Source organism: Tachypleus tridentatus, chromosome 6 (genome assembly GCF_004210375.1).
Source record: "Tachypleus tridentatus isolate NWPU-2018 chromosome 6, ASM421037v1, whole genome shotgun sequence".
NCBI classification, from domain to species: domain Eukaryota; kingdom Metazoa; phylum Arthropoda; class Merostomata; order Xiphosura; family Limulidae; genus Tachypleus; species Tachypleus tridentatus.
The window spans coordinates 102,341,948-102,367,659 of record NC_134830.1 but is presented as its reverse complement, the minus strand read 5'-3'; the positions used below and the strand labels follow the sequence as shown (position 1 = coordinate 102,367,659).

The window sequence follows — 25,712 nt, the reverse complement described above, 5'->3', positions numbered from 1 at the left end:
TTTTTCTAAGCAGAAGATGAAAAACTAAATTAAAATATAATTATAATCATTACCTGTTTCCTTATTTCCAATTTTAGGACTACTTTGATATAGTAAAAAAGCCCATGGATTTGTCTAGTATAAAAAGAAAACTTGACACTGGACAGTATCAAGATCCTTGGCAATATGTAGAAGATGTGTGGTTGATGTTTGATAATGCATGGCTGTACAATAGAAAAACTTCTCGAGTCTATCGATATTGTACTAAGGTAAGTGTTTGTTTTAGTTTTTATACCCAGGCTATGACTGAAAAAAGTATCAAAACATTTAATAAATTTTAGGATACCTAAATTCAAAGCATTAGTTATGTTATGTGTGTAGTGGACTGTGTTAAATTTTGTATATTATGCAAATGCATTTTTATATACACAAAGATAGGCATACACGTGCGTACACGCACGCCGCACACACACACACACACACACACACACTCCAGGAGTCAAATTTCATACTCGAAATCTTGTGACCTAATTGGCAGTATCCTAGGATATTGCAATTTTAATTTTTGTAAGTCTACCTACTTATATATTAATGTTCTTGTGCAAATGAATTTAATACTTTCAACATATCATGCTATAAAATATGAATATGCAATGATGAGAAGTTAAACTTTTTCCTCACAAAATTGATGGAATCCTCAGAGCCATTCTATAATCTGCTATGCTGCAGCTAAAAGATTTTTTCCTAAGACTTGAAAATATTTGAAAAAATCATGCTTCTGGTATGAAAGCCTTAATAATATTGCAATGTTTTACATTTTAAGTGTGATAAAAGTGTGAAATGCAAGATAAATTTGGAAGTAGAGCTCAAGACTGGGTCAGTTCAAATGACAACAGAAAGCATTGTTTGTAAACAAAAATTAATAATCATGCAGGAAAATTCTGTAAATGTCCAGAAATCTCTGAAGCAACAAATATTTTTAATTCTCAATATCATGTTCATAAATTCATGGTGCAGTGTTTTCTGTTATTCATATTTGAATATGAATCACATGTAAAATTAATAACTCAAGTGAAAAAAATCATTTGCATTTACAAAAAATAGGTAGTCATTATGTAAGAAAAGTATTCAAGTACACCTGCTCATTTATAAATGTTAATAGCCAAAAATGTTTGAAAAATTTCATTTGTGTAGTGATTAGTTTTAGATAATGTTTTTTATTTATAATCAACAGGTGTCTAGGTAATTGTGCTCTACTTGTCACTCTGTGGTAATTTCATAAGTCACTTTATCTTTATAAGGTAACTAAAATGTGTGTGCATGTGTTTACACCACATATTTTGCAACAGTGTATTAACAGTGCATTTAAAAGCAGCATCAGTTGAGAATTACAGCTCATAACAGTTGTTTATAACTAATATTGATCCCAAGTTTTACTCTAAAAATAGCTATATATTCAGAACCTTATAAATAAATTTATGTTGTTTAATTTAATTTGGTTCTTCTGTTATAATTTTCATATGTAGCTGTGTTGACAACCTACAATTAATCTCTGTCTTGTTATTTACTGTACTATGGTAGGTCTAGTAGTGTTGCCACGATTTCCCTTAATCAAATATTTCATGACCAAACTACAGAATAATGGCAAAGCATCCTGAAAGTTTCATTGTGAGTTGCTCTGAAACCATGTAGACTGAACTATGGTTAAAATGAAACTGTGTAGTGGTGTTCTCTGGACTCATTTTGCTGATGAAGTTTTCATTCTTTCATAGTACTGTGGAAAAATCTCAGAACAAGAGAATATTTTCTCATTCTTTCCATTTTATGAAGTTAATTTTTCTATGCCAAAAAAGAATATAAATTTCAACACTAAGGTAATGCTTCACTGACCCCTCTTGACAATTGAATGAACCATGTTGAAAATACTTCTTTAGAATTCCCATATACATTTACCAAGGGTATGCCATAAGGGTTTTGTCTGAATGAACATGCTTGTACAAATTAGTGTTTAAAATAACCGTCATGGTAGTCCATGCAGTGCTTTAAGTATATAGAAGAAAAAACAAACTAGCATATGATATTGGTGTATGTTAGAAAAAATCAGTTTAACAGAACTCCACAACTGTGGGTGTGTATGAGATATTTGGAGTAAAATCCCAAAGAACACTTTAATTAAACATGTTGCAACAATGCCTGAAAGACTGTCTGCAGTTATTAAATTAAAAGGGAGGGACACACAAATTATTAACTGTTTTCTGAACTCAGAGTTTCCACTGAGTTTCTGTTGTATTAAATATGAAAGATGATAAAATGTTGATGTTTCATGTTTGATTTACCTTCCATTGTTCTTTGGGAGTAGCCTGAAAGACTGTCTGCAGTTATTAAATCAAAAGGGAGGGACACACAAATTATTAACTGTTTTCTGAACTCAGGGTTTCCACTGAGTTTCTGTTGTATTAAATATGAAAGATGATAAAATGTTGATGTTTCATGTGTGATTTACCTTCCATTGTTCTTTGGGAGTAGCCTGAAATCTAATTTTTGTCTTTGTCCTAAAACTTTTGCACAGCACTGTATGTCAGTGTTAAAGATGAAAAAAAAAAAGTTAAAATAAGAAAAGCTGATGGTTGATAAAAACTACAAAATATATTCTGTAAAGGGTAAGTAATTTTCAATGTAAAAATTGGAAGAAACAGTAAAAGGTGTTACAAAATGCATACATATATATATCTATCATACACTTTTATTAGTATATATCTGGTATAGCTATTAAATATTCTCTTTATATTTTATCACTTAGTAACCTAGTATACAGCAAAATGGCTAATTCCAGGCATCAGCTCAATTTATTATATTTTTCTTCTGAAGAATAAACAGGAAGTCAAATGTCAATAATTAGTATACTTGAGACTGTTGTTGTTACATCTCACTTTCTATTGCCAGTGTTTTCATGAAATGGAACCATTGTTTCACTGACAAAACTATTTGTGAATACTGTAGCTTTGTCCATGACATTAGGGCTTTAATGATCTTTTGGAGGCTCTACAAATATTTTCTTTAAGTTATTCGCACAAAATCCATTATTTAACAAACAGAAACTGACCATTTTTAACACATTTAACCTTTTCAAACAGTTTTCTCTCCATATATTAAACTTTGTGGTATATATTAATTTTAAATACAATCTGACTTCAATTTAAGAACTTCCAGATTGTAAATATAAAGTGGAAGTTGTGTAGGATTCATTACATTATAGAGTTTTATTCAAGTGAAGTGTGTTTGCCTGTTAATTGTATAGAATTGAAATATCATTAAGTTATCAATTTTATTTTTGCATTATTATACTATGTAGAGAAATTTTAAATTATAAAATTTTATATACATTTTTCTTTGTATCTTTGAATGAAAACGGGATTCTGGTATCGTTAACTACAGTTTAATAAAATGTATTTTGAAACAGCTAGCAGAGGTGTTTGAACAAGAGATAGATCCGGTTATGCAGTCACTTGGATATTGTTGTGGTAGGAAATTTGTTTTTCAGCCACAAGTGCTTTGTTGCTATGGAAAACAACTTTGTACAATACCAAGAGATGCAAAGTATTGGAGCTTTCAGAACAGGTTAGAAATTTTGACATTATTTTAAAGTGTTTTTTTTTTAACTGTGCACAGTCATTACCATCAATTATTTATATATTTTTTATTGATAAATCACTTTAATTATGTATTTGTAAACAATATAAAAAAAGATTTCAAAAAAGTTCTGCCAAAAATGAAAGCTTGAAATGAAATCATTTTAAAAAATTTTATGCTTATGAAGAATAAATGTAAATTAATAGAAAAAGTACTAGACTATTCACTCATATAAAAATACTGGTTTTCAAGTAATGTTTGAGATAAATCTGATTTGTTCCTTTTATATTTAACAAAATGTGACATTAAGTAATGACAAAATACTATATTAGTAGCTTTATACTTATTGACAATCAGTGCAGTTTTATCCATAAAAGTTTATTTTGTACTCTTGAAAACTTAGATTGTTATGACAATGATATATACATGTGTATTTTTGTGCATGTAACAAAAATTCTCTGGTAATTTTAAGTGTTTAAGTCCAGACATTCTAAAAATAAAAAAAAGGAAAGGGGTGAAGATATTAAAAGTTTAGAAACTATTCATGTTAACAAAAACACTAATATTTATTTTGTTAGCATGTAATGTGTGTGTTTATTGTAATTAATTTTGGTTATAAAGAACAGGAATGTGTTTGATTTAAATTAGGAATTGTATGTGTAATAGTACTATAATTCAGTTTACTTGTAAATTGTAAAACAGGTTAATATGCTGTTTTATTAGTTTAAATATAGCTTATAGTTATAGGTTATAAATCAAACTAATACACTGTATTATTAACATTACATATACATCAAAGTAAAGAATAGTTATTGTCATTTCTAATAGTTATACTTTCTGTATGATTACTGTGAAGACAAAGTAGTGGTAAAAAAACTACTGTAATTTATTCTTACACATAAGGCTTTACACTAACAGTGTCAACAACAGGCTACTAATATTTGGTATTGGGTATTTACACTGTATTATTAACATTACATATACATCAAAGTAAAGAATAGTTATTGTCATTTCTAATAGTTATACTTTCTGTATGATTACTGTGAAGACAAAGTAGTGGTAAAAAAACTACTGTAATTTATTCTTACACATAAGGCTTTACACTAACAGTGTCAACAACAGGCTACTAATATTTGGTATTGGGTATTTATATCCAGGCTATAAGTATAAATGCAATGGTTAAGACTACTGTAGGAATTAAGGTTCATAGTTTGTTAGGTGTAATGAGTGGGTTTTATTTGGGAAATCAAAACTGGTATGTACTTTTAAGAAATGTAATACTTGTAGTGAAGATGTGCAATTTGTATGTCAAGTTTGTAGGCTGGAGGCTAATCTAATTAAAATAGAAACAGTAAATAATGAGAAATGTAGACATTGGGAAATGGCAACAGGATTTTAAGATGAGCTTAAGCTTTTATATGCAAGGAATAAAGAAACTAACAGTGACTTTCAGAAAATTGGAAAGATTACTATTAGGACTAAAAGTGGTGAATTTAGTTATATTGAGTCTATTCTTTTAAGCAACAAGTTTCAGCTGTTGGCTTCTACAGTCAAAGAACTATTGGAAGAAAGGATAGCAAAAGCAACAGAGAAGAATGTGCATGATAAAATTAAGGAAGGAGGTCATAGTTATGGGTGATTACTTGATAAGGCATGCATTGATGTGTGTCACTAATTAGATGACGAGGCATTTGGCTACCTTAAGAGAATCAAAGTTGTGGGACAAATAGGGAAAAAATAATTAGAATATGTTACCCAGGGGCAGGGGTTAAGGATATAACTAACAGAGCAAATTGTACAATTTGCTATCTAGCGAAACCACAGCCAAGGGAACGGGCTTACAGAAGTACATAAAGCTCTTTGATGTAGGAAGGGATAGCTCAGAAGATCTGTTGTTTTATGTTTACTTACTCTGCATTCTGTTTTGACATATTTACTTACTGTACATTCTCTCATCTTATGTAAGGAGTTTGTAAAGGCATTTAAAGAAAAAAGCCATAATTTAAGGTTGTCTGGAATACTGTTCAGAATTAGCTGTGGGGGGTGTAGTTATAAGTAGGTTCCTAGGGCTAAATTCTAAGCTTAAGTTGGTATTTAAGGATAAACTGATTGACTGGTTGGACCTGTGATATCAGTTAAGTTAAAGAAGGAAACGTTTTTGGAATGGATGGTTTACATTTAAATGGGATTGGGGCTGATTTGTTTATTAGGGCTATCAACTCTGTTGTAAGGGAAGTTTTAAACTAGGTCTGGACAGTGACAAGGACCTGTATAAACTAAATGTGAAAAGAATAAGAGGCAGAAAAAGTTTAGCATTGGAAATGAGTATAGAAGTATTCTTTGATAGATTGTTTAGGCAGAGTATTCATGATGAAACTTCATGGAATGGATGGCAACTGCTTGTTGTGGAGACACAAGTGTAGAGGACAACATTTCAAAAGTCTTCTGCCTTTCGTCTTCAAGTCAATGTGTTTGTAGGTGCTGACGGTCTTTTATAGTGTCCTGATGGATTGTGGAGAGCATGCTGTGATTGGTTGGATTATCACTGTTTCTGATTGGAGGAGAGATTTCCTGTATATTCAACCAATGGCAGCCACAGGTTACTCACCTCTAATCTGGAATCTTTGTTAAGTGAAGGTTTAACAGTGTTAATATAAAATGATTCTTCGATCTTTCTTGTCTTCCTTAAAAAGAGCCGTTCAAGTCAATCTCAAATTAATGTTTAGTAATTGTCATCCGTCAGATTATTCTGACCATGGGCTCTGGCCTGTCTTAGTTCTCTTAGGCCACTCTTGTCCAGGTCTCCCTTCTCTCACATCACTTTCGTATCCCCTACCTCACTTCTTCACCTTAAGGAAATTAAAACAAAATAAAGACAATTTTCCATGAAAAGTTCAGTAATCTTTCATGTGAGGGATGAAGAGGAACCACAATGTTCCTGACCACCCCAATTGGAGAGAGAGTTCTTCAGACTAAACTAAACCCCTGCCAAGTTCATTTGCATTTTCTTGTCTTCCAGAATTTGTCTGTGTCAATGATTCTAGTTTTCTCCCAGTTTATTTAGTGTCCAGTTGATGTGGCGTGCTCTGCAATGGCTGAATTTTGTGTTTTCATGAGTCTTGTACTATTTTTATTTTCTTTTATTCTTGTTGCAAGTTTTCTTCCCATTTATCTAATGTATGTATTGTTGCAGGAATACGGAATTTCATAGATGACATTTTTGAGATTCTTTTTGGTAGGTTGCTGTTGTTTTTTACCAGAATGGACCTTAAGGTATTGTAGGATTTCCTCCAGACTTTTATGTTGAATTTTTTTGGCTATGCATTTGAGTTTTTCTTCCTGTTTCTCCAATGTATGTATCATTGCAGGAACATGGAATTTCACAGATGACATTTTTGAAATTCTCTTTGGTCAGTCACTGTTTGTTTTTTAATTTGAGTTTTTCACTGGACACAGAATAAACTGGGAGAAAACTAGAATCATCGACACACAAATTCTGGAAGACAAGAAAAATCAAAGAATAATTTTATATTAACACTATTAAACTTTCACTTAACAGTGATTCCAGATTAGAGGTGAGTAACCTGTGGCTGCCATTGGTTGAATATACAAGAAATCTCTCCTCCAATCAAAGTATAGAAGTAGTTATAAGGGTAGGCTTAATAATTACTGTTATTATGCTAGAAGAATGAAAAATAAAATAGATGACTTTAGAGCATTGGTAGGAAAGGAGGATTTTGTTGTAGTGGGAATAACTGAAGCATGGTTAAATGTAAACAGTTTTGATGACAGAAATGTCTTTAAAATGCATGGTTATGGATTATTTAATAGGGACAGAGTGGTAAAGCGAGAGGGGAATGGCTTTGTATGTAAAATGTCTAACATCTTGTTGAAGTTGAGGATATCAAAAATATCAGCAAGGAGATTAAATCCAGTTGGGTTTCAGATAGTGGTTATCAAGGGGGAAAAGCTGTTTAACAGGAAATTCTTAAAGACCACAAGACAAAACTGATGAAATTAATAAGAAACTTCACACTAGGGTTAAGATTTCAGTTGTTAATGAAATCATGATTATGGGCAGCTTTAATTTCAGGCATATAAACTGAGAAATGCTAAAATCAAACCATAAGGGAGAAAAGATGTTTTGGAAACTGTTCAGTATGGCTTTCTCAATCAATCAGTCAAGAAATGTACAAGAAAGAATGCTATTTTTTGGCTTATTGTTAACTTCAAATACAGAAATGATTAAGAGGGTGGAAATTAGTAAACATCTGGGTACAAATAATCATTGCTGTATTAAGTTCACTGTTTTGCTGCATGTGGAGATAAGGAATAATGATATTTTGATTACAAATTCCAAAACAGTAAATTTTGAAAGGAAGTAACAAAAAAGTATGGGCAGATGAGTCATTTGGAAACACTGGTGAGATGTAGAAAACATTTTGTAGATAAATTTTTAAATATTTAAGGATAATGCATTTATTATAGAAAAAAAGGGTAGCTGCACGTAAAAAATCAGGGTATCTCACAAAGAGTATGAGATAAAATTAAAGAAATGCATCATAAATTTAAGAAATGTAAATTGACTGGTACAGTAGGAGACTTGGTTCATCAAAAGCTTTTGTGAAACAAGAAATTAGGACATAAAAAGGATGCATGAGAAAAGGTTAGCAGAAAATGTAAAAAATAACAGTGAGGCATTCATTAAATACATTAAGGATGAACAAAATGGGGATAGGACTCTTGAGGCATTAATAAACAAAGACTCGTATCTGATGATTATGAGATGACTGTGTTATTAAATTCCATTTCTCTTCAGTTTTTTACTAATGTAGATTTAAGCAGTATTCCACATTTGAACAGTTGATAGATGGAAACAAGATCAGACAGAATGACTGCATTAAGTCTGAGCTTGTTAAGAAAACAATAGGAAATCTTTAAGAGTGATAAGGCTCTTCAACCAAATAATATTTCCACACGGGTTTTGAAGGAGGTTAAAGGTTGGATATGTTATCCACTTGCTACTGTTTTTTGTAAGTTCTTGAATAGTAAGCAGGCACAGGGTTCCCACAAGTCCTGAAAAACCCAAAAAATTGTGGAATTTGAAAAGGGTATTTTTAAGTCATGGAAAGTTAATAAATTTTAGGTTTTAACAAAAAAGTTAATAAATAACTTTTATTAGGGCATGGTATTCCCCTATCACATCTGTCCAATCAGAATTCATCATATTTTAATTTAGTTAGTTTTGAATTAAAATGAGGCAATTATCTGCAAAGTGTGGGGTTTTCATAAGCTGACCAATGAGCACTAAGCTTATATAGGACAGTTTGGTTTCATAGTTGCATTTACCACTTTGTCAGATTTGTGTTGCCAAGCACTGTTCAAAATGTATGGAAATGGCTAAAATACACAGAAATAACTTTACACTTAAGGAACTCCTGGTATCATATGATGATTTTGATCCTGTTTTTGAATTATTTTTACATCATGCAAGGGAAGTGCAATATCAGGAGAACTGGAAAGAGAATAAACTCTATAGTATGTAGCTTGAGTCAATGCCTACAAATATACATATAGCACATTGTAGAGTATGTAAAAAAGACTTTCAACCTGGAGAACATGGGTGACCCTCTCTCTTTAAATTGCACATGGATGGGGAAAGCATTAAAACAACATGAAGCATATGAACAGCAATCTACACATTAGTTCATTCTTAAGTCAGGGCAAACCAAGTATCAGTACAAGTAATTGTGAACTTGCGTAACATAACTGAGAACATTTCATCTACAGATGTACATAGAGCCAAAATTATTTGGGCTGTAAAATGCGTGGCATTCCACTTTAGATATAATAGTTGTAATAACATTTCTGAAACATTCAAACGAATGTTTCCTGACAGCTCAAAAATTAATATGGTGAAGACAAATATGTTTACCTTGCAGGCTTTGGACTTAGTCTGTTTGGTTACACATTGAAACAAGTGAATAAAATTGTACTCATGTTGAGTGAATCGTACAAAAGCAGCTTGCATAGGAAGCGAGTGGATATTTATGTTAGATTCTAGGAACAGCGTATCAAGAAATTGATGAAACAATTTATTAAAGATGACATTTTACATACTGCCAGTTCAAGTGTTATAAAACTCCTGTAAATAGATGTGCAAGACTCTAGTAATCATGTAAACTATGAGAAGATTGATCTTGGATTTAAAACTCAGTCTATATTACAAAACATATAGGATGTTTCAGACTCATCAGTCATGCAGTTCCATATGAAATGTAAGGAATGTTTATACATTATTGTAAAGCATTTAATTGAGAAAACACCAATCATCTTTATATTTGCTCAATATTTAGCCTTTTTCAACTCTAACAAAATTGTTCATAAGCCAGATATTTGCAAACATCACTTCAAAATTCTGTTGGAGAAGCTGATTAAATTACAGCATCTAGGGACAAGCAAAATTCCCAAGGAAAAATACTGTGACTTTACAGACAGTGTAAAAATCTTACCTATTTCTGACCATTGTTATTTTAGAGATTATGATCCACTGAAGAATGGATTTGTTCTTACATAATTATGTCAGAGTTCAATAGTTTGAGAAGTTTTTAAACTTCTACGAAATTTATCTCATGGACAAGCCAATGTGGAGTGGGGTTTCACATAAATAAAGAAATTTTAGTTGAAAACATGTAAGAGGTTCCTCTAGTTGCTGAGAGGAGAGTGATAGAGCATATTGATTATATTAGTGATATGTAACACCAGCTCTTTTAGAAAATGCAGAAGCAGCCAGACAGAATATAGCTTCTAGAAGATAAGAAAGTTCAAGTACTACATTTGGCTCAAAAACAGAGTCATCGAGGATCAAATAAGTGAAACTAAAGTTAAAATGTAGAAACTACAATGCTGAACAAAAGTCTGTAATGGCTAAATCCAATCAGAAAATTAAATCATTAATTGTGGAATCTAATGCACCAAGACAGGCAACTATTGAAAAAGTAAGATGAATTATATAATCTGGGTATTGCAATCCAAATATTAGGAGAAGAACTGAAAAATGTATTTGGTATGTTAAATCCAGTCTATGACAATGAACTGAGAGTGTCTTTGGGTGTAACATAACTGTTATGTTACTGTTTTGACTCTCTGAAGTTAGTAAATACAATCATCTATTTGGAGGAACAGCTGAAAACTGAAAATTGAATAAAAAATATCAAATAATACTGAATCTAGTCATTTGAGGGGAACGTTTTGAATTTTATTGTTTCCATGTTTTGAATAGTTACTATGATAAAGTCAGAAAGATATAAGTTGATGTGCTTTAACTTAGTAGGTATTGACTTATGTTGAGGTTCTAATGCTTTAATATTGGTGTTAATTTGTCTTGAAGAGTATTGACTTGAATAAATGTATATGTCACCAAGTCTGTTTTGGGTATTTTTACTATATGTGTATATTTAAGGTATATAAAAATCTTGGAATGTCATTAATAAATGGATAGATAAATCATTAAATATGGTAAAATAAAATCACGGAACCTAGTCCACTTGTGTGCAGGAACCTTGAGGTATCAGAGAATTGGAAGTCAGCTAATGTCATTCTTGTTTTCAAGTAAGGTGATAAATATCATCCCAGTAATTACAGGCCTGTTACTTTGATGGCAGTTGAGGGAAAAGTTTTGGAAAATGTTAAACAACTCTGAAAAGCATTTTTTATCAGAAAGTTTAAAATTTTGTTGGATAGTCAACATAGTTTCATTAATAGAAAATCTTGCTTTATAAATCTTGTTGGATAGTCAACATAGTTTCATTAATAGAAAATCTTGCTTTATAAATCTTGAGACATACTTTAAAAATATTACTGCATATGTAAATGAGATAAGGGTGTAGATTTGGTGTATTTATGTTTTTCAGATGGCATTTGACAAAGTGCCACATAAAAGGCTTGTAATGAAACTTATCTCTCTAGGTGTGGGAGATAAGTTAACTAATTGGATAGAAGAGTGGTTTGATGGAAGAAAGCAGAGGGCTGTTAAAAATGGAGTTTGGTTAAATTGGATTAACTTTTTAAACATAGGGTTGGTCTGTATGACTGACCACTTGACCCCTTTCTATTCGTTTAAAGTCTTTGTGGATTTAATATTTCTAAATTTCAATATACTGTGTATATCTTTAGAAAATTTGGCAGTATTTTACTTAAAATATTTTTTTTATGTTAAAAACTAAAAAAAATTAGTGAAGTATTTCTTATAAAATAAAGATTTGTCCATAAATATATTGAGTATTTGTTTTGAATAGTCCACGTGCAAAGTGCTTTTCATATTAAAATTAAAAATACTTTTCCTTATCTCAAAAATCTTGCAGTTTCTCTGTGTAGTCCCCAAGATCTGTGAAATATATTTCAAACATTTTTTTTCAGTAAAGTTTGATTATTTATATGGTAATTTCTCTAACCTAACTCAAAACTTGTAACCACCAAAAGAAATTAAAATAGATCTAAATTACCTTTTTTTTTCTGTAATGACATATAATATAATATGATAGTTTACATCTATTTATAATTCAGTTTTGTTGTTTTATTACCCTTTGAACTGCAATTAACTACTGTACATTGGTTTGTAAGTTGTAAATCACTTGAAGAACAAACAGCTTACTTTATCGAATTACATTACTCATGAGCTACTACATCTAGTATGAGCAGCTTGCATGCATGCCTCGTGAAACATTTTTATTTTAATTTATTTTACTTAATCTAATCTTAACTAACCTAAAAATATCCTTATTTTAGTTGCTTTTATAATTATATATAAAGAATAAACGTAAAAAACAGTATTCTTGCTTTTGGTTGTCAAAGAGAGTTAACCCTAATTTTTTCATACTGCTCATAGAATTGCAGTTAATAATTTTATTTAATTAAATAATGCTCCAAACAATATAAACTAATAACATGTAAAAAGTACATAAATTTCTTTATCTCAAACATTTTATGTCTTTTTAATTCTGTGGCATCTGTCATTACAAATTTATCCTATCTGGTCATTAACGTTCTCACAGGGACAGTGTTGGGACTCTGGGTGAAATTGAAATTTAATTGTTTAGATCACAACATTATGCAATACATCATTTGGAATATTTAAATCTTGAGTTTCTATTGGTTATAGTTAATATATAATTAAACATAAGAGTAAACTATTAATGAATTATGAAAGAGGATGTAACAGGTGGGTGTGGCAGGAGGGGTTCTGGTTTTTTGTTTGATAGCTCTAACCAAACAAAGTTGAAGACTAATAAATTTCCACATTTTCATTTGCATAAGGTCTGAATAAAATAACATATGAATCAAGATTGACATGTATTTATTCCAAAGTTATACCAAAATGTTTAGAAGTGAGTAATTTTTCGAGATTTGTGACTGTAATGTAAATCACTTTCGTGTATCAGCCCTCAAATATGGTCTTGGCATTCAACTTTGTTAGTCTAAGATCTCTGATCAAGTCATTGAGGTCTCTTTGGTTGGGGTAGTATGGGTTTCTTTCACCATCTTCACCTCTGAAATTGTAATCTGGATCTTCAGTTTCTACCTCCTCTTCTGATCTGCTGCTCTCTTGTGAGGATGGCTGCTTTCTCTCTAATGGAGTGGGTATAGGGAGCTCAGGGCAGTGTGGCACTGAAGCAGTGGATGATGGAAGGTCTGGATACATGATAGCAGATGCATTTTTGCCAGCCCGATGTTTGGAAGGGTCCACCATGCAGAAGTTGCAATTGCTTGAGTGGTCAATGGGTTCATGCAAAATTCCTGGAATAGCAAACTTCATGGCTCTCTTTTCCACTTGGTACCATCCTGCAAAAGAGCAAAATAAAATTATTTTTAAGAATAAATTTATTTCATCTACAACAATTTCATGCAAAATAATTTGATATTTTTTCTACACCATTAGAAATAAAAAAAAAAGATATTTAAATTTTAAAAGTTGTAAAATTTGTATAATATAAAATCTTACTATTTGTGCAAGCAAAAATTGTCTGTCTTATCTTCTAGAGTTTTATTACAGTGTTCGCAGGTAAAATGAGGTGCTCAGGGTTTGTCTTGATCCCTGACAGGTATGCTGAAATGTTCCTTGTAGGCTTCATATATTTTAGCAGATACTGTCGCAAAATACTTTTCCACTCTTGTCTTGATAAAATTGGCCACATACAGAGCAGAATGCATCAGGAGAATGCTTGCAGCTTCTTGCTGCCATCTCTGATAAAATCAGATAGGTCTGTGTGTTCACATAGGTACCTGGAACTAAACTTAAGTGGTGAGCCCCTGTATTTATATGGAAAGTTCTAGAAAATTTTCGTAAGTTCTTCAACATCGTAGAAAGTTCTTGAAAATTCTTGTAAGTTCGAGAAAATTCTCTATCAGCTACTCAACACTGAATCTACCTGGAATGTTCTGGAAAATGGGTAAATTTGAAAATTTCGTTACCCAGGTCACAAAAGCAAAGTTTGAATAGAAAAATAGGTGTTTTCCATTTACTTTAGGAATAAGCAATTGGGAAATAACACTTTCTGCCCAGGAATAAGAAAAAGTAAAAATTTTGTTACATAGTGTAGTTGATCAGTCTTAAAGCCATCCAAGTAGGGTGCTGTTGCTAGTGGTAGGGCAGACAGGATTTGGGGTTATTTCAACAGTAATATTGAATACAAGTCTAAGTAGATTATAATTTTTTTTGTACAGGTCACTGATTAGGTTACATTTTGAATATTGTATTTAATCTTGGACATATTCTCTTAGGGAAGGACATTGAATTGAGTTCAGAGTATGGTTACTAGAATTGTGCCTAGGATGGAGGGATTGTCATAAGGAGAGGTTCAAGTCTCTCAAGTTGATTTCTGTTCAAAAAAGAAGAGTTAGAGGGGATATGTTTGAGGTGTTCAGGATTAGAATGGGAGTTGATTGTGTTGATGCATCATCTTTTTTATACCTAATATTAAAAATAGTGGAGCTAGAGGACACAAATTTTTGTAGGGTAGGAGTCATCTTTACCTTAGATAGTGATTGGCCTTTGGAATGAGTTATTTTGGATGTTGTGAACAGTATATTTTAGTGAGTTTATAAGAAAGCTTCATAAGTATATGAATAATAAAAACTGGCTTTAAGATGTTTTATTTTTAAAATTCATTTATTAAATATTTTAATTTAATTAGTTTAGGGGATGGGATAGCTGAGATAGACCAAATAGGTCCCACATTGCTCAAAACATTGCTGTGTTGGTGTCATTGAAGGTGACAGTTGAACAAAAATAGAGATGTGTTCAAACATATAGAAAAGAAAAGTATTTAACACGTTATTGTTATAACTTTTTATAAACATCACATTGTATGTCTGTCTTCAGATACACAATTGTGTGTTTGTATGTGTGGGTATACATACAGTTATGGCAAATACATGATGAATTTATTAAGTGCACATAACAAAAATACTTTGTACAGTGTACTAACCATTAGTGTGAGTGTTCCTAGAGGAAAGACGTGAAGAATTAGGATCTGTTTGTAATTAAAAGTTATCAAATATTATCATTTTTAGATAGATTCCTGTCCCCACTAGCTGAGATGCAACCCCAAATTTTTTAATTGATCCTTTACCATGTTTTACTGTTAATGTTTCATATTGTCAGTTGCTGTGAAACAAGCTGTTATTGATTGTTGCCAAACAGTGAATTTGGATTAATCTGTAAAGAGTATAAATATTTTCTTTTGCTTATTCCACTGTTTTTGGTTCATTGGCAAATTTAAACATTAGTTTGGTTAACTTTTCTCAGCATTGGTTTTTGAGCACCTACATGAGCATTAAGACTACTTCTTTCCAATTTGTATTTTACTGTTCTTTGAGGTAACATAGATACCTCTATTTACAACAAGGGCATTGACAAGATCTGTACTCAACCATTGTGTATCTCATAAAGAATGTCCTGAGATACATAACATCATGTTTGGAAAGTTTTGATTTTGTGCCTCACCATTTCTGCTTTTTATGCTGTCAGGTTCAAATTTGTATCAGTTTTTTACCCTTACCAATCAGAATTATCAACAAATGACTTATCTTGGTGCAGTTTATTTTCACAAGATAAAGGAGTGGAATTTCTCTAGTATTTGCCTTCTTTGTTGTATTACTTCTATAATTCTTTCCAGTGCTGTTTGTTATATATGTGCTTAAATGAAAGAATAACAAATGCGTGTACTTGTTTGGTACAATGTACCATCTTCACAAAAACAGTAAAAAGATGCAATTTAATATATTGTATATTGAAAGATTAATTTTGTTGTAAAATTCCATAGTGTATTCATAATAAATAATTAATAATCTGATAATTCTAAAAATGAAAAGGTGATGCAAACTATTGAGGAAACTTATTTTTTAGAATATTTAAACTAAAATTTGGGATCTTCAAGCTGGTCAAAGTTATATATTTGTAAAAATGTTGCACTACATGTAACAATAAAAAGAGATAACTTAGTCATTAATTTTTGGAAGGAAATAATACTCTGAAAGGAATGAATTACTTGAATGTTTGTTTCTTTAATTTTAAATTCTTTTTTCAAGATTAATTGTGATTTTAGTTTGCCCAGCATGTATTAAATATTTGTTTTCTTCTGAAAAAAAAATGAAACTTTCTATGCCTTGTTAATATGTTATCATTTTTGTCGCCATGTTTTTTAATAGTTTGTGTATGCTAGAAATTTTGCTTGTTTTTATGCTTTTACTTTGCTATATAGTTATTACTTAAAAACAAAAAACCCAGTAATTAATAAATTGCTTTTCCATATTCTTCCCTACTTGATATGCTCTGTGTTTGACATCCTTCCCTGCTTGTTTTGAACCATCTTCTCAAATTTGCTGGGCTGTGTGTGGGGTTTGCTTCTGAACAACCAATGAATTTCTTTTGGAGTAGCTCAAAGCAATTTGGCCTTCTTTCTGACAGATATACCTATTGCCAGCGATGTTTTTCAGAAATACAGGGTGACACTGTCACTCTTGGAGATGATCCCACAGCACCACAAACGTGAGTGTTTTAGTACATTTAATTCTGTTCACTCAAGTCATAGTACTTTAACATAGAATATTTGAAATGAGAACAATACCGGTTTTTGAAGAATAGGATATAATCATGAAAATAGAATGTTAGTTTCAAAATATATCATACTTAAAAAGGAATAACAATTACCTTTTAAACCTTTTTGAAGTAGTTTTCATGATTGTTTGCTAATTGCTTATCTCAAATTCTTGCATTATTTTAAAATAAAGTCATTATGATTTATTCTTCTTTGGTTTGAATACAATCTTGAGTAAAAGTAAAAAAAAAAAAGAAAGTAACAGTGTGTCAAAAACACTAAACTTGCTGTATCTAGTGCCAGTGATACAAGCTAGCTGTAATATGATAGACATATTAGTGTTTTAGGTGCTGTGTATGTGAACAGTTGCATGAACAATAACTGGTTTGGTGTGAAGTAGATTAACTTGGTGAATTGTAATTTTATGCAAGTCAGAATTAAGTTTAATTTTTAGAAGGATAAATCATTTATTTATTTGAAAACAAAATGTTATTATTGGTGTTGGTGTTCATATATTTATTTTACTTAATTAGTTTTTTACCTGTTATTCAAAGTAACTGGTGAACTATTAAGCTAGATTTTGTTTTATCCCAGAGTGAGTCAAGTGGCTACAGTGTCACCAAGAGAAAATTACATTGGTAATTATAAGAACTTCTGAATGAAAGGAAAAAAGAATCTAGCGATATGTCAGTAACAATATCTGTGATATATCCATTGCTAAAAAACTCAGCAGGCTGGCTAGGGCACAGCAGATGTAGTAGTGATTGAAATGCTATTCATACAATCATTATTATACACTAGTTGTAATGAAACTTTATCATTTCTTCTCTGTTAAGAACTTTATAGCTTTTTTTTTAACTACATTTATTACACTCTGATAGCTTGCAGTGTGGCACAGCTTTCTTAAAAACCTATTTGTCATTAATTAGTAAACAAAGTATAAACAAGTTTATATACTTATTTAGTGTTGAAATACTCATATACTCTCAAAATTTCACAAAAGCTGACCTGATTTTTTAAACTTGTTTTTTGTGATTTCTGAAGTTGTCAAAACTCTGGTATTTTTCACATTGAATAATGACTTTTAAGCTGTTTGTATATGTTTTGATCAAAGGAAATAACTTTGAGGAAACAGTAAAGAAGATATTTCTCTTTACATGTTTGATATTGACCAAAGTACTAAACTGTGACAGTTTACCTATTACACTGCACAACAATTTTTTTGAAAAGTTTTGCTTCCTGAAAAGTTTTTGCTGATTGTGGCAGGTACTTGGTGGGTATGCACAAATATAGTTTTGGTTTTGCTTCATCATGTAGGAACTCTGAGAAATAGACAGATAGCTGTTTACTGGCAATAACGTATTTAATTGCATTTATATTTCTAATACGCTATTAAGTTCAACATAATTAAAAGTGTTTTGCTCCTGATTTTCGTTTGTATTCAATGTCTGATGCATCACGTTGCAGTGTCTAACAGTAGTCAGCAAGCATTGACGGATTCCAGTTGCCCTGATATCATTTTTCCATTCTATCAATGTCCTGGTGAAACTGAAGATTTTGATGAAACGGTACATGATGGGCAAATTTGGATGTGATTTTCATGATCAGCAGCCAAAAATCTATAAGGAACACCCAACAGTGTTCAAGAAGTAAAAACTTTGTTGTGCAGTGTAGTTTTTATATTTATAAGTATATTTTAAAGTTGCTTGGGCAAAAGTAGTAAAATGAGTTATACTCATGCAGCATATTATCAGTGATATATGGATGGTATTTTAAGTTAAATTTATTTAACAGCTGTATGTTTTTACAATATTTCATCACAAAAGAACAGTATATAAATATTGAAACATTTACTGATGAATACAAAGAACTAGAAACATAGTACATTAACTTGTAAAACAATTTTTCAGAATGATACGAAAAGATCAATTTGTTGAAATGAAGAATGACCACCTGGAATTAGAACCGTGAGTTGTGGTCTCATTTAGATGGTGTTCTATAAATTTCTGGAAAAAAATGTTATTTTAAGTTAATTTTGGACATATTTTAATAATACTAATATATTAACAGGATCTATTCTGTGCATTTTGTTTTCTGTGCAACTACTGTACTTGGTATATTAAAAGGATGAGTTGAATTATGAGTTATATCTAATGATATTAATGAATAATGTAAATGATTAAAAGAGGTGTTTTCTATCAGTATAAATGTAAATGGTTATTAAAATGTCATTGAAAGTTTTAGGTTTTTTAAACTTATTAACATCTTTCATGTGTTGGAAGTACCACAAAAACAAGTTAATATTTTGCAAGCTCATTATTTTTTAGCAGTTCTTATGTGAGCTTATGCTAAAAACTTTCATGGTTTATGTTTGCTGAAATGATTTTGTTCAATAAAACATAAACACTTTTGTCTCATTTAATCTTTATAAGAAAAAATAAAGGTTAATCAACTGCTATCTAGGTAGTTTTTGAGATTTCAGATAAGACACTTGACATATCTAAGCTCTTAAAGTAAGAAATATATTTTTATTTTGATGTTAGGTTACTTGTCAAAGTGACCCAGACATTTTTCCAGTGTATTTTAAAATTATAATTAAGTAAAGCTATAGAGCTAAGATTATGCTATCAAAATAAACAGAAGGCTTAATATTTATATGTAAATTACATGCAGAAACTAACAGTATTAAAATATGAACACTTGATAAGTACATATCTCGGCAGATATGTTATATTTTAAAATATATCCTTGTGTATAAGATTTTTTTTTTAATAGATTTGTTGAATGTATTGAGTGTGGAAGAAAACTCCATCAGATTTGTGTATTGCATTTAGAAAGTATTTGGCCTGAGGGGTAAGTAAATGTTTATTATGCATTATATTCAGATAGGAGAAAAAGTTATTATCCAGTGATCCACTTGTATTTACTGAAAATACATGCCTTACATATATCTTTCAATGGATAAAAAGTACTTTAATCATACTGCTAATTTTCAAATACCTTTTCGAGGTTTTTGAATCAACAAATTTTTATTCCATAACATTTTTCATTTTGTTTTGTTTTTTCTCAGGGAAACCATTTATCATATTAACTTTTATTCTGCAACAATACCTTTCAATTTTTCATATTACTTGCCAGTTTCTGTTGCAAAAATAAAATGTTTCTGAGAGACATACACTCTTGTTTTCATAGGTTGCTATGATTCAGAAAAATATTCTTTTTAATATTAATATTTTGATGCTTAGTTTTCATTTGTATGCATTTTGAACTCTAGTTTTAAAAGAGAAGAATGGTAAATATTGTAAAATTCTCCACAAATCTATGTATTCCAAGCTAAAGACATTTATAAAAAATAACAAGTAAAGCATTTAACAATTTAAACAGCATCTAACATAGAAAAGTGTAAACTGTGACTTGATGGGAAGTTGTGAGCAGCGTACATTTTCAGGTGCAGTTCATGCAAATTTGCTGCACTTTCATGTGCACGTAATTTAGATGTTGTGATAGATAGTAACCAGTATCTCACTTTGTGCAGATTTACAATCAGTTTCTTATTTGACAGTTCTTTAAAATAAACCAATGCCATTCAGTGGTAGTGACTAGAATACAAGAGTTTGTGGGTCTTTCCAAAATGTTAAAAGAGAAAAAGATCCTTAAACTATGCATAAGTGCAGCTAAGCCACATAATATTGCAATCAGATGAAATGCTTCAAAATTATTTTAAAATTAGTCAGATGAGCAGCAGTACTACTAATTATTATGACTGATGTTTCTCACCTGAGAAGTGTGGTCATATGATTGAATAAAATTCTTTACTAACATGATTATTCCCTGTACTTGCTTTCATTCTTTGAATACATTGCTTCATTTGTTGAAAACAGTGGGTAAATTATTATTTTTACAGCAAGAATAAATCTTTATTTATGATACCAGTACAGATCTCTTTAGATTAACAAACAAAAACTGCTGATTTCTATAGCACTAACTTCAAAGTCTTGTAAATTTTAATGTCATTAACACACTCAATGAAAACAGCCCATTGGGGTTGATAATATTATCTGAATATTGATAGAATAGAGAGCTGAATTTGTTGGAAAAACAGAAATTATAGCAATATTTTTCACTGGCATGTTTTTGGAGCTTCTAATTTGCAGTAGAATTAGTTAGAACTTTGCTGTAATGTGTGTACTATAAAAGTTATGTTTAGTCGTCGTTTTAAGTTGTGTACACAAATGTGTATTGGATAAGTGCTCTTCATATTGATTTTATTAGTATAGTGTGGTGTTTTTGTAAAAGTAGATGAGTATACATTTGTTACATTTTAACTTGTGTTTAGAGCTAAAGTAGCTAATGGATTTTTTTACACTTACACTTGTTCATCTATGGTTGACCTTTTTTTGAGATTTTAAAACAAAATATTTTTTTAAAGCTTTACCTGTGATAACTGTTTAAAAGCCAAAGGGAAGAAGAGGAAAGAAAATAAATTTTCTGCAAAAAGTAAGTTATAAAATGTGTATTTTAATTAATCAACTGTGAGATGAGTAATTTTTTGAAGAAACTTTGTTTTAGTCAGCGAAGTACCATTCACATAAAGGAGTTTTGTTAATCTTACTGAATGTTGCTGTTTCCAGTAATGTCGGATTTTTATTTTTTTGAAAAAGCGGGTTTTGACAATATCTCTTTTAGACTTTGAATGTGTAACTTGCTTTGTATATTCGTGACAATTACATATTACTTTTATCATTTTCCATCATCTTTCACAAATTTATTTTGCAAAATCTTTTTGTCTGAGCAGTCAAAAATATTTTTATAAATGATTTTTGTGTTATTAACCTCATGTCAATGACAGGGTCAGAATGTGCATATTGCAACCTTTTAAAGAGTTATGTAGATTATCTAATTAAAATCTTTTCTCTTCAATATTACTCAGCACATTTCACTTCAATTTCTCTTTTCTAGAATATTCTAACACCACAAATTGTGTATTGAGGTTTACAACCATATAGAAATAAAAACTACACATAAAGATGAGAAATAATATAATATTTGGTTCTTCATCTTTCTTGAACTGCTAGGATGTCACATTTGTAAAACCCACTGAAGAAGTTTGTCCTCTATTTTCATATACTTCAAATTAATTATATATGTCATGTTTCTCTGCCCGTTGGACATGTTTATAATCATTAGAGAGTTCATATTTTATAATACACAGGTACCTGAAGACCATTGGTTTATATTTGACATTCAAAGACAGTAATTTGCCAGAAAAGATTATGTATGTTAAGTAAAGTCATTGTTCTAAGCAGTAATGGAATTGTCCTAACCTATTTATATCTTAGTTAGATAGTTAGGTAAATGAATGTAGTTGGACATTTTATACTAGTGCCTAATATATATTTTTTGTGTTTTAAGATGCATATTTGAAAACTGCTTAATTAATTTTTGGATATCCAAAATAGCGAGAAAAAGGTAGGGTTTTTGGACCAAGGAATACAATTGAAAAAAAAAGGCTCAACTTACATGTAACTGCTAAATTTAATTTTGTTATTTATATTTTTTTAACAAAAGTAACTAAATTGTAAAAATTAGGAACTTGTTAAGTTGTATAACAAAAATAAAATAACTGAGAATTTTATGAGCATAGGAACTTGGTCTTGTAGGTTTAAATTGTGTGTAACTTGATTGGTTTATTAACTTTATTTGTGGAGGAGAAACAGACAAACTCTCACTATGAGGTATTGCTTTTCAGGGAGCAATAAACAACTTTCATGATAGAAAGTCTGACAGTAAAATACAAAGAAAGCAGATGTGATGTTAGAAAAACACGTAGGTTCAAAAAGTATTGACTGAAGTGAATAAAAACTATAACCTGAGTGCTTTTAAAAGTTGGACTTTTCAGAATCAGTCAGGTTATAGGGTTTTCATTCATTTGCAAGAAATCAGGTGTGTAAAGGTCAACAATGATATTGTTAAGATAATTAAAGATACAGTGACAATTAAGGCATTTAAAGAAGAAATAAAAAATGGTACTTGTTTTATTGGATTTTTCATTTCACTATACATTGTCAAATTCACTACAGTTTGTGCCAGAGTATAGAAAAATCATTAAATGTAACATTTTACTAAAACAAGTGTATTTTTCATATTCATTTAAGAGGTTATATTAAAACAGATTCATAATGTTCACTAAAAGGTTGCCAAACTATATTTAGTAAATTGAGAACTGATGTATAATTACACTTTCAAAATGGGTCAAATTGATCCACTTTGTATGGAAAGATGTAATTACTATTGAGGTATTTACTTTTTTACTCTTTATGGATATTTTTTGTCTCAAAACATATTCATATAAAAAATTTACACTGAATTCAGGTAATTCCTTTGTTATATTAGGATGCTCTGTTGAAGGTTAGATATGAATTTTCAAAAACTAGCAGGGTAACTTTAATCCACCTTTCATGTTATTACAAGTTTCATTTTGTTACAAGCATTCACATTTTTGTTTGGCATGGAGTTTAATTTAAATACAGTTAGAATTTTTTATGGAATAAATGGTGTTACATATATTAGGTAACTTGTGTGCACGTTTGTTTCTGTTTTTAATTCTAAACATGAAAATGTATTTAAAATTTTACAAAACCTGTAACAAGCTGAAAATGGTATTAATATCATTCTTTCTTAGGATTTTTCTCAAAGATTTTCACAAGACTACTAAAATAAGATAATTTTTTGTTACACAGTGATTGTCCTTAGATTTCGTTTGTTAAAACTAGTAAGATTCTTATCACATTATGTAAAAGAAAATATATATTTCAGTGTGAAAACAAATTTATGCTAATCCTAGAAAACCAAAGCTCAATTTTTTTCTATTTGACAAGAAAACTGTAAAGAACTTTAATTTCAAATGTTTCAGAATTTGTTTTCTAATTCCATCATCATGTGAATACTTAAAATATAAGGAACTGCTTTATAAATGTAGAAATGTCATAAAATTTTATACAAGGTAGTGTATAAGTTTTACAAGATCGCAGACATACTTTTGTTCCATTTTCAGTTCTATGTATCCAGTAAGTGCTAGTTTTAATCGAATAGGATTCCTGTTTGTGACAGTAGGCAAATGACTTAATGGTGTTACATATTGTTAGGCTGTTATCAACTTTTGTCTTAGTAATTTTTAACAAACACAGTTAACTAAGTAAGTTGTTCAGCAGTAATTTTTTTCTGAACATGTGAGGAATAATGAGTATTATTAACATGCTGTTTGAACTACACTATTATTATGGAATAATCACAGATACTAATTTTAATTAATTTATTTTCATGATATTATTAGGTTTCATTATAATTTTATATAAATTTTAAAATGAGACACTAATTGGTGTAACCAGTGAGTCAACAGTAATTGAGTTAATTATATGACTCTGGTTACTGATACACTATACGCTTACATTTACACTAATGTATCACTTACTTAGCCTTTGGGTTTTTTACTGTTCATGAATAGCTTTGTCACCAAATTAACAATGATAATTTTTATGATTCTTAATCAATTTTATTTTGTAGGATTTCCACAAACTAAACTAGGAAGTTACATAGAAAACAGAGTTAATCATTTCATTAAAAAGAAAGAATTTGGTGCTGGAGAAGTGACTGTTAGAGTTGTTGCAAGTGGAGACAAGATTGTTGAAGTGAAACCTGGAATGAGAAGTCGGTATGTATTTTTTGGTTTCTTTCTTACTCTTATTTTGAAACTTAGTTTCGAGTTCCTTTCACATCTTTATGTTATTTACATATTGTATTATTATTTTTAATATCACTGCATCCTGATGATAATTTTTGCACCATGGGTATTTATTCCTTTTACTCTTTATATTTCAGATGATGAAGTTATAAGTTGTTCTACATGTATTATTCTGTTTGAATTCCATGATGTTTTTATTTTAACCCTGCATGCTTTATTTTCTTCTCAGTAGCTTTAAATTAAAAATTTCATTTTTATAGATATATTTTAGTGATGCTTGAAATAAAGAGAAGTAGTGTAAAACTTGGAAGAAAAGGTAATTGATGACATTACCATTATTTGGTCAATTGGTCACTTAAAAACCTTTTCATTTTACTTGCATGCTAATTCTGTGCAAAGTAAAATTTGATACAAGAAAACCTTGTAATACCTTGTAGGATATTAAAAACCATTAGGTGAAATTTATGTTGCACAAGTTATATTTGATAAAATGTCTTCTAAAATCACATAAGTATTAAATTAACTTGTTTATGTGTAAACACAGGAACGATAAAATAAACTTTGCTGAAAAGAATATAACTCATAAGTTCTTAAATTGATAGATCTGTCATCTTGCATCAAAAAATATCTCATCAAAAACATGGTAAAAATGTTTCTATTTATTCTGTATTATTGACTTTTTACTAGATTTTCTTTAAATTTACTCTTTATTCTTTCACAAATCTTTAAGGTAACTTGCATCTTAATAAAGTTGATTACACTCCTCCTGAAATCTTTATATTATATGAATTTAATTTCAAAAGGAAAAACCTAAATAAATATTCAGTCTGCACCTTTCCAAGTCACATGAAACTGTGTGAGGTGTAGATGTGTCTTCTCATTTATCGATTTTTTTTTCTTCCCTAATAAGTGCTTCAGATTTTTCAACCAATTAAAAATACATACTGTAGATATTGATAAGCTAGATTATAAAATTTTAACATTTTGTCCTATTTATATATATCACTGTAATTCTTTAATACACTTAGGCATGTTTGTCCTACCTCTTTTTGAGAAATGTATGTGTTCTTCTCTGACATTGGTATTGGACATAGGAAGAGTATATTCTGAACTGTTTAAATCAGATGGTTTCCTGTTTTTGTTTTAGCATTCAGAACTGATAGTTGCAGGAAAAGCTTGAAACTTTTGTTGAATAAAGCTGTTGTTCTGGCCAATAGTTAGTTTTTTGAAACCTATATAGGGATTACTTAGAAAACCAAATGAAC

The 25,712-nt window shown here is 30.2% G+C and overlaps 1 protein-coding gene across 3 annotated transcripts in view; it reads left to right on the top strand.

The window, feature by feature from the left end:
• LOC143253206 (CREB-binding protein-like) overlaps positions 1-25,712 on the top strand; it is a 130,713-nt gene that overhangs the window by 78,724 nt on the left and 26,277 nt on the right. For 2 of the 3 annotated variants that reach the window (XM_076506668.1, XM_076506669.1), the window contains 7 exons: positions 78-248; positions 3,440-3,597; positions 16,547-16,657; positions 18,617-18,673; positions 19,482-19,559; positions 21,136-21,203; positions 24,270-24,417. In XM_076506668.1, the coding sequence (XP_076362783.1) occupies positions 78-248; positions 3,440-3,597; positions 16,547-16,657; positions 18,617-18,673; positions 19,482-19,559; positions 21,136-21,203; positions 24,270-24,417 (791 nt within the window). The remainder of the gene's footprint in view (positions 1-77; positions 249-3,439; positions 3,598-16,546; positions 16,658-18,616; positions 18,674-19,481; positions 19,560-21,135; positions 21,204-24,269; positions 24,418-25,712) is intronic. The other variant, XM_076506670.1, reaches the window with a different exon arrangement.